This window comes from Panthera uncia, chromosome D1 (assembly GCF_023721935.1).
Source record: "Panthera uncia isolate 11264 chromosome D1, Puncia_PCG_1.0, whole genome shotgun sequence".
In the NCBI taxonomy this organism is placed as follows: Eukaryota; Metazoa; Chordata; class Mammalia; order Carnivora; family Felidae; genus Panthera; species Panthera uncia.
This window is the reverse complement of record NC_064808.1, coordinates 13,775,288-13,785,248: the sequence shown is the minus strand read 5'-3', so window position 1 is coordinate 13,785,248 and position 9,961 is coordinate 13,775,288. Positions and strand designations below refer to the sequence as shown.

Sequence of the window (9,961 nt, the reverse complement as noted above, 5' to 3'; positions counted from 1 at the left end):
TTCTGGGTTTTCTACTCTGTTCCATTGATATATGTATCTATTTTTGTAGCAGTACCATACTGTCTTGATGACTACAGCTCTTTAGTGTAGCTTGAATTCTGGAATTGTAATGTCTCCAGTTTTGTTTTACGTTTTCAAGATTTCTTTGGCTACTTAAGGTCTTTTGTGATTCCATACAAATTTTAGGATTGTCTGTTTTAGCTCTGTAAAACATGCTGGTGTTATTTTGATAGGGATTGCATTAAAGGTGTGGATTGCTTTGGGTAATATAGACATTTTAACACTGTTTGTTCATCCAATCCATAACCATGGGATGCTTTTGCATTTTTTTGTGTCCTCTTCAATTTCTTTCATCAGTGTTCTGTAGTTTTCAGAGTATAGATCTTTTATTTTTTAATGTTATTTATTTTGAGATAGAGATAGAGATAGAGATGGAGATAGAGATGGAGATGGAGGGAGGGAGGGAGAGAGAGAGAGAGAGAGAGCGAGAGCACACAAACGCTGGGGAGGGGCAGAGAAAGGGAATCCCAAGCAGGATCTATGTTGTTAGTGCAGAGCCTGAGGGTGTACTTGATCCCAAAAGCTGTTTGATCATGACTTAAGCCAAAATCAAGAGTCAGAGGCTTAGCCAATTGAGCCACCCCAGCACCCCCAGAGTATAGCACTTTCACCTCTTTACTTGGGTTTAGTCATAGGTATCGTATTATTTTTGGTCCACTTGTAAATGGGATTGATTCCTTGATTTCCTTTTCTGCTGCTCCACTATTGGTGTATATAAATGCAACACATTTCTGCATGTTGATTTTATATCCTGCGACTCTCCTGAATTCATGTATTAGTTCTCATGATTTTTTGGTGCACATTGGGTTTTCTGCATAGAAACCTTATGTAGAAAATAGTGTCATCTGCATGTTGTCTGCAAATGATGAAATTTTGACTTCTTCCTTGCTGATTGGATGTTTTTTGTTACTTTTTATGTCTTATTGTTGAGGCTAAGACTTCCAGTACTATCTTAAATACTAATGGAGAGAGTGGATATTGTTGGCTTATTCCTGACCATTGGGAAAAGACTGTCAGTATTTCCCCATTGAGGATGATGATAGCTGTGAGTCTTTAGCATATGGCCTTTATGATGTTGAGGTGTGTTCCATCTATCCCTACTTTGTTAATGGCTTTTATCAAGAATGGATGTTGTATTTTGCCAAATATTTTTCTGCATCTATTGACTAGATCATATGGTTCTTATCCTTCCCTTTATTATCGTGTTGATTGATTTGTGAATATTGAAACAACCCTGAATCTGAGGAATACATCCCATTTGATTTTGGGAAATAATTCCTTTAATGTACTCATGTATTAAATTTGCTAGTATCTTGTTGAGAATTTTTGCATCCATGTTCATCAGGGATATTGACTTATAATTCTCCCTTTTAGTGGGGTCTTTATCTGGTTTTGGAATCAAGGTAATGCGGGCCTCAAAAATTTTTTTGGATATTTTCCTTATATTTATATTTGTTGGAACAGTTTGAGAAGGTATTAACTCTTCTTAAATATCTGGTGGAATTCTTCTGGGAAGCCATCTGGCCCAGGCATCTTTTTTGGGAGATTTTGATTGCTGAATCCATTTATTTGTTGGTTATAGGTCTGTTCACATTTTCTGTTTCTCTCTGTTTCAGTTTTGGTAGTTTGTGAGTTTTTCAGAAGATGTCCATTTCTTCCAGATTTCCCAGTTTCTTGGCACATAATTTTTCATAGTATTCTCTTCTAATTGTTTGTATTTCTGTGGTATTGATTGTGATCTCTCCTCTTTCATTCATGATTTTGTCTATTTGAGACCTTCCTCTTTTACTGTTAAGAAGTATGGCTAGGGGCTTATCAATTTTTTTAATTCCCTCTAAGAACCAGCTCTTAGCTTTGTTGATATGTTTTACTGTTTTGTCGTTGTTGTTTTTGCTATATCATTTGTTTCTAGTCTAATTATTATTTCCCTTCTTCTGCTAGCTTTAGGCTTTATTTGTTGTTCCTTTTCGATCTCCTTTAGGTGTAAGGTTATGTAGTATATTTGGAACTTTATTGCTTCTTGAGAGAGGCCTGAATTGTAATGTACATCCCTCTTAAGACTTCCCTGGCTGTGTCCCAAAATTTTGGACTGTGATATTTTCATCTGCATTTGTTTTCATGTATTTTTAATTTCTTCTTTAATTTCCTGGTTAACCATTCATTCGTTAGCAGGATGTTCTTTAACCACCATTGTCCTGAGGTCTTTCCATATATTTTCTTATGGCTGACCTCAAATTTTATAGCATCCTTTGCTCATTTTTAATCAATATGGTGTTTTGATGTGTATATTTTTGAGATGAAGAAATATGTTATGTATTCTGGATTCTAACACCTTATCAGCTATAAAATTTGTCAATATTTTCTCTCATCTGTGAGTTGTCTTTTTTCTGTTAATAGTGTCCTTTCATGTACAGAAGTTCTTAAATTTGATAAAGTAATTTATATATTTTTTCTTTTCTTGCCTGTGGTTTTAGTGTAATATGAGTGTCAATGAGCTGCAGGGCTCATTCGATATTTGCAAATCTATCAATGTGATACATGACATTAATAGAAGAAAGGATAGGAACCACATGATCCTGTAAATAGACTCAGAAAAAGCAGTTGACAAAATACAGGACCTCTTCTTAATAAGAACGCTCAAGAAAGTCGGGACAGAAAGAACATACCTTAACATCGTAAAAGCCACATATGAAAGGCCCACAGCTAATATCATCCTCAATGGGGGAAAACCTGAGAGCTTTCCCCCTGAGATCAGGAACATAACACGGATGTCTAGTCTCACCGGTGTTGTTTAACATATTATTGGAAGTCCTAGCATGAGAAGACAACAAAATGAAATAAAAGGCATCCAAAGTGGGCAAGAAGAAGTCAAATTTTCACTTTTCACAGATGACATAATACTCTACATGGAAACCCCAAAAGAACCCACTGCAAAACTGCTAGAACTCATGCATGATTTCAGCAAATTCGCAGGATATAAAATCAGTGTTCAGAAATCGGTTGCATTTCTATACACTAATAATGAAGCAACATAAATAGAAATGAAGGAATCTATCCATTTACAGTTGCACCAAGAACCATAAGATACCTAGGAATAAACCTAACCAAAGAGGTAAAAGGTCTGTACTCTGAAAACTATAGAAAATGTGTGAAAGAAATTGGAAGAAGACACAAAGAAATGGAGAGACATTCCATGCTCCTGGATAGGAAGAACAAATATTGTTAAAATGTCAATACAACCCAAATCAATGTACACATCCAATGCAATCCCTATCAAAATAGCACCAGCGTTCTTCTCAGAGCTAGAAAACACAATCCCAAAATTTGTATGGAACCACAAAAGAGCCTAAATAGCCAAAGCAGTCCTGAAAAAGAAGACCAGTGCTGCAGGCATCACGATCCTGGACTTTAGCCTGTACTACAAAGCTGTAATCATCAAGACAGTATGGTATTGGCAAAAACCTATGCACATAGTCAGTGGAATAGAATAAAGAACTAAGAAGCGGACTCAGAAATGTATGGCCAACTAATCTTTGACAAAGCAGGAAAGAGTCTCCAATGGACAAAAGACAGTCTCTTTCGCAAATGGTGCTGGGAGAACTGGATAGCAACGTGCAGATGAATGACACTGGGCCACGTTCTTACACCATATACAAAAATAAACTCAAAGTGGATGAAAGACCTAAATGTGAGACAGGAAACCATCACAATCTTAGAGGAGAAAACAGGCATCGATCTCTTTGACCTCAGCCACAGCAACTTCTTACTTTCCATGTCTCCAAGGACAAGGTAAATAAAAGCAAAATGAACTATTGGGACCTCAACAAGATAAAAAGCTTCTGCACTGCAAAGGAAACAATCAACAGAACTAAAAGGCAACCGACAGAATGGGAGAAGATATTTGTAAATGACATACCAGATAAAGGGTTAGGTTCCAAAATCTACAAAGAACTTAACATGGTCAACACCTGCAAGTTGTTTCTTTCGTAGAAGTTGTCCACTTTCTAAATTGGCAAGTTTACCAACGTAAATCCATTTATGGTATTCTTTTTTTATCTTTTACATCTCAGTAGAATGCAGTAATGACTCTCCGTTCATTCTGATTTTGATCTCTTTTTTCTCTTAGTTTATCTTAATCCATTTTGCTAGGAACATCAATTTTATGAATCTTTCAAGGAACCAATTCCTGGATTTATAGATTTTCTCTGTTCTATTTTAATACTATGCTAATTTCTATTTAATTAATTTCTCTTTGCATTTTTTCTTTTATTTACTATTTCCATTCTACAATGTTCTTTGTGTTTATTTTGCTTTTCCATTTTTTAGGTTTCTAGTAAGCTTACTTCATTTCTGTAATATCTCTTGTCTTATAATACTTCTATTAAAACTATACATTTCTTTCTAAGCACTCCTTAAGCTGTATCCAGTACACACACACACACACACATCCCTCATTATCTCTGCTTAAAATTTATTTAAAAAACTATTCACTGATATTTCTTCTTTAATCCATGGTAATTCATACTTATGTTGCTTAATTTGTAAATAATTAGGAAACATTGTTATATTGTTCTTATCAATTCCCAGGTGAACTTTGTTATATATATTCTGGATGATTTAAATCTGTGGGACATACGTTTAGGAATTCCCTGAGCTTGCACCAATAGGTTAACAAGGCTTAGGCCAGAAGTATCCGAGAATCAGTAAACAGGCAAAAGTGCCTCAGCATAAAACTAAAGCTTTGAGCAAAAGCTCCTTCCACAGGACGAAAGCATCCAGAATAGGGAAACAGGGAAATAGACTGCCATAGCAGGGTGAAATTGCCTGGAGCTATTTAGCAAAAAAAAAAAAAAAAAAAAGTGACTTGTTGACCCTGAGGTAGCATGCTCTATCTGTCCTATTCCCTAGGCAAGTTAAGATGAACAGACCCAGTACCTGGTGCCTGCTGTAAACAGCTATCTGCTCCTTGCCAGGATTTTGTCTTGTATTGAGCCAAACCCCTAACACCACATATCTTTGAAACCCCCTTTCTCTCACACACTTGAGTTAATGATCACTGTTTCATTGTCTCACATGTTTCATTCTGCACGTCCATCATGTTTGTAAGCCTCCTGATCCAGTAAATACGGAGCAAGGATCCTTACTCAGGGCTCTTATCTCTTCCCTGACATTAGCCTCTCTTATATTCAATTCTGCATCTGCTCTCTTGCTGGGCAAGAGAGAACTCCAGACTCAAAGTCTGTGACATCAGTCCATTGAAATGCCTTGCCAATTGTTTTCTGGGCTCCTGTAATGCCCATTTCTGTGAGCATTTCCTGAGCACTCAGAGATACTGGAATCGTCCCACACTCTTTTCTCCCTCCCTCCTCCCTTACTAACACAGATGTTATCAACTTGCCTCTGTGCCACTATGCGACAAACTCTTCTTTTTCTGGAGGAAGCTTGCTTTATCTACATTTGAGACAAGTTTAAATTAAAAAACCTTTTTAACATTTTTGTTTATTTTTGAGAGAGAGACAGAGCATGAGCTTGAGAGGGGCAGAGAGAGAGGAAGACACGGAATCTGAAGCAGGCTCTGAGCTGTCATCACAGAGCCTGACCCAGGGCTTGAACTCACAGACCATGAGATGATCACCTGGGCTGAAGTCGAACGATTAACTGACTGAGCCACCCAGGTGCCCCAATGTTTTATTATTTTTAAGAGAGAGAGAGAGAGAGAGAGACAGAGAGAGACAGAGAGAGACAGAGAGGGAGAGAGAGCGAGACTGAAGCAAGTGCAAGTTCTGAGATATCAGCACAGAGCCCGATGCGGGGCTCAAACTCACAAACCACGAGGTCATGACCTGAGCGGAAGTTGGACGCTTAACTGACTGAGCCACCCAGGCGCCCCAAGACTAGTTTAAATGTCTTGTTCTGAAATTCATCGTCTTCTGGAAGTCAGTTCAGGTGCCAGTGTGCAAAGATGTAGCTTAAAGCTAACTGATATAGCTTTGCCTATTTTGAAAGTCATGCTTTAAAGAAGAGAGTTCTCACGTATTTTATTTCTGGCCATACTGGACATTTCCCTTTTGATGATTCCATCTCAAGCTGTTCTTTTGTGATTTCCCTGCATCCCACCCCCAGAGGGCATGTTTCTGGAAGTCCTGTTGTACATGGTGATTATCCTGCTGGAATCTCTGGAGATGCAGGTGGCATCTCTGGAGATCAAAGTTAGAAGAAGGTCCCAATGAATTTAATTAGGAAAGAATCACTCTTGGAGATGTACCAACTGAATGACTCATGCATATGTATTGTAGTCCATCCCCAGATAAAGTGTTTAGACCTTTGTCTTGACCTCAGAGAGTGTTTGTATCACTGTTCACACAACTGGCTCTTTCAGGACTTGAAACAATGGACTTAGAACATAATTAAGTGTGTATATTAAGTTATTCTCCATCATTCAGGGAATCCAAAATTTAACTGTACTTTGTGAAGACAGGTCAGTATAATTGATTGAGAGTGGAATGTTGTCAAGGATATTTCACTATTTTACTTATATTGACATAAAAACCAAACCATATAAAAATCTTTGTTTAAACAAATCACAATTTTCTCTCCCATACAGCTGAGCCCTCCCTTTTGTGTAACCTCACAATGTTGGTGTAACATTCATTTGTTGTTAGGACAAATTCTGCCAACAATGAAGACTTGGGGTCTCTTTTATCCCAGTCAAGAGTGAAACTTGATTAGGTTACAGGACTTTGTAGTCATTTTGAAAAACCCAGCAATTAAGAGGTAGCCTTTTTCTGAAAGACTGGAATGAATGGCTTTCTGAGAGCATGGAAAGCCTTGTTTACACGGGAATTGTTCAAGGTCCAGTGATGGTGCGTTTGTTTTCCTGCTTTGTGTGCACAGAGGTGGCACCTGTGTACCAAAGACAAGGACGAATGGACTACAACCCACACGTTGAACTGAACGGCTGTCTTAGTATGCAGGTAACCCAGGAAGGGTAATTAGATGTAAGATTGCAGCCTAGGCTTTACATTTTCGATTTTGGTCGTGAGGGAATTCACAGTCCTTTAAAAGTTCCTCTGTGTGGTTCTGATAATCATCCATGTTAGACATTCTTTGTGATTACTAACATATATGAGGATTGACTCAGTTCTGTAATATTCTTTTGGTTATTTTCACATACGAAGATCCAGAATAAATTTTCTTCCTCTAACATCAGTGTTTCTGCACATTAGTTTCAGGTGTAAGTATTTAGGGATATTTCAATGGGGAGATCCTTGTAAATCTCATGATAGTTTCAACTGATATGTTCTCTGAACATTGCTTGCTAATCTGTGAAAGTTTAGAGGATGATGTAGCAACCACACGTCTTGAAAGAGTGATTTTGAAGCGTCCAAGTAACGATTTCTTTACCGAAGTGTTACTTCAGTTCCTGTGTTTCTGTTCATAAGTGAGTTTCAGCATGAAAGCATACCTGTGTTGGCCAATCCTTTTATTACTTGTTTATATGATTTACTAACTTTGCCATTGATTCATTTGTCCTTTATTTAAATGCTTAGAGTTCTGTGTTCATTTTGACATTAACTCTGTGTATGTCTTTAAAATGTAAATCTTTTCCCTAAGTGCTTTTGTCTATTGATGTTATGCTATCCTTTTTAAATCCTTAAGATGTTTTGAAGTTGTAAAATACATCACTTGGGATTTCATTTATAAGTTAAAAGGATTCTTGAACATAGCCAGTCATTTCTTTTATTAACTGGGTAGTAAATATAAATCTTGCTTTAGTTTTATATTAAACCTTAGTCCATTAAAAAATGTTATATGTAGAATCTGCTATAGGTACAATTGTACTAACTTCCAGATGGAAAGCTGGTTGCAGCAAACTATTTTTTTTAATATGTTTTTTTCCCACATATATCTTTAATTTCTTGTCTGTCTATTGGTCTGCAGATTGCTGAGCTTACTAAGCATGTTTTTTAATCAGCCTTGAATTCTTGTAATGTCTGAGGGTACTGGAAGATAATAAATTACAATTCATATTTGTTGAATGAACAAACCGATTCTTTTAAGGCTGCAGGAAGTCACTAATAATAATTACATTTGTGACTAATTTTGTCCTGAACTCTGAAATAAGGACATGCAAAAGGACATATGGAACATAGGATCAATGTGACTGAGTTTGTCCTCTTGGGGCTCACTCAGAGCCTCCAAGGTCAGAAAATATTATTTGTTATGTTCTTGCTCATCTACATTGTGACAATGGTGGGCAACCTCCTCATTGTGGTGACCGTGGTGGTCAGCCCCACCCTGGATTCCCCTATGTATTTCTTTCTTGGTTACTTATCATTTATGGATGCTGTGTATTCTACTACAGTCACTCCAAATATGATTATAGACTTACTCTGTGAGAAGAAAACCATTTCCTTCCAAGCTTGCATGTCTCAGCTCTTTCTAGGGCACTTGTTTGGTGGCTCAGAGATTTTACTCCTGGTGGCCATGGCCTATGACCGCTATGTGGCCATCTGCAAACCCTTGCATTATTTGACCATCATGAATCAACGGGTGTGTGTTCTGTTGCTGCTGTTGGCCTGGGTTGGAGGTTTTTTGCATGCTGTTGTTCACCTTGTCTTTGTTTACAACCTTCCCTTCTGTGGTCCCAATGTCATTGACCACTTCATCTGTGACATGTACCCATTATTAAAACTTGCCTGCACTGACACTTACGTTATTGGCCTCACTGTGGTTGCCAATGATGGGGCAATCTGTGTGGTCATCTTTACAGTGTTGCTCATCTCCTATGGGGTCATTCTGCATTCTCTGAAGAACCTTAGTCAGGAAGGCAGGCACAAAGCCTTATCCACCTGTGGCTCCCACATTACGGTGGTGGTCCTCTTCTTTGTCCCCTGCATCTTCATGTATGTGAGACCTCCTTCTACATTACCCATTGATAAATCCTTGACTGTATTTTACACAGTTATGACTCCTTTGTTGAACCCCTTAATCTATACTCTGAGAAATGGAGAGATGAAAAATGCCATGGAAAAGCTCTGGACCAGAGGAAGAAAATGAGGCAGAAGAGAAATGTATCACCTCTTTTCAGTGAAGAGTTGCTCCATACAGTAAAGAATTATTTATTGATAGTAAGTTCCTCCTCAGGTTTAAAGTTGTGCATGATGAAAAGCATTTAAAATGTAAGTACTTCCGGTGGTCAAAATATAGTTCTAAGATTTTCATAATTTCTTACGAAAGTAGATGTGTAGCTTTTGCATATAAAATGTCTCTATTGAAACTATAGGTTTAAGTTCTTTGTGATCAGTTATGCTATAGTTAATACTATAAATTTATTTTTGTTAGTGGACATTTTTCACTTTTCGCTCTTACATAAGTGTTCACTTTCAGAAATCATAGTGCTCATTACATATTTCAGAAATGGGACATACACCTTTGGTTCATTCCTTCCATACAAAGACAACCCATATTAATACTTAAAGTATGGATCTTATTTTTATATCTGAAACAGTTTTAAGTATATAATTTTGTTCATATTGCTTAACACATTAAGGTTGATGAGGAATGCTGCTTCCAAGGTTGAATATTAATCATAAGCTAAGTGTAGGAAAAAAATCTGAACAAAAGAGATAGATATAGTAAGTAAGATCTACTCATATTTCTGAGTGGGGGATCCTATTGTCTCCCGAAGAGAAACAACTTTGTTTGGTGTTATATTTTCATAAAAATGATTAATTAATCTTCCCAGATAGCTTAGTATATCTGATAATATCTCTGCCATTTTTCAGTATCCCCATCTCTTTTTTTTTGTCTGTAGTGTTTCATAGCCTTCTAAAGGGACCTAGGCCCTCCTTACATATATAAAATTACCATAATCTATAATCCATGAGATTTACATATA

At 37.2% G+C, this 9,961-nt stretch overlaps 1 protein-coding gene across 1 annotated transcript; it reads left to right on the top strand.

Moving 5' to 3' along the window:
- Positions 1 to 8,202: 8,202 nt before the first annotated feature.
- LOC125916366 (olfactory receptor 4A47-like) lies at positions 8,203 to 9,120 on the top strand. Its single transcript, XM_049622531.1, has one exon. It carries the CDS (start codon positions 8,203 to 8,205, stop codon positions 9,118 to 9,120), a length of 918 nt encoding a protein of 305 aa, XP_049478488.1.
- The last annotated feature ends 841 nt before the right edge of the window (positions 9,121 to 9,961 follow it).

What these genes read in the sequence shown, in the direction of transcription:
- LOC125916366 (XM_049622531.1), top strand. Translation starts at nt 8,203, where the DNA reads ATGGAACATAGGATCAATGTGACTGAGTTTGTCCTCTTGGGGCTCACT.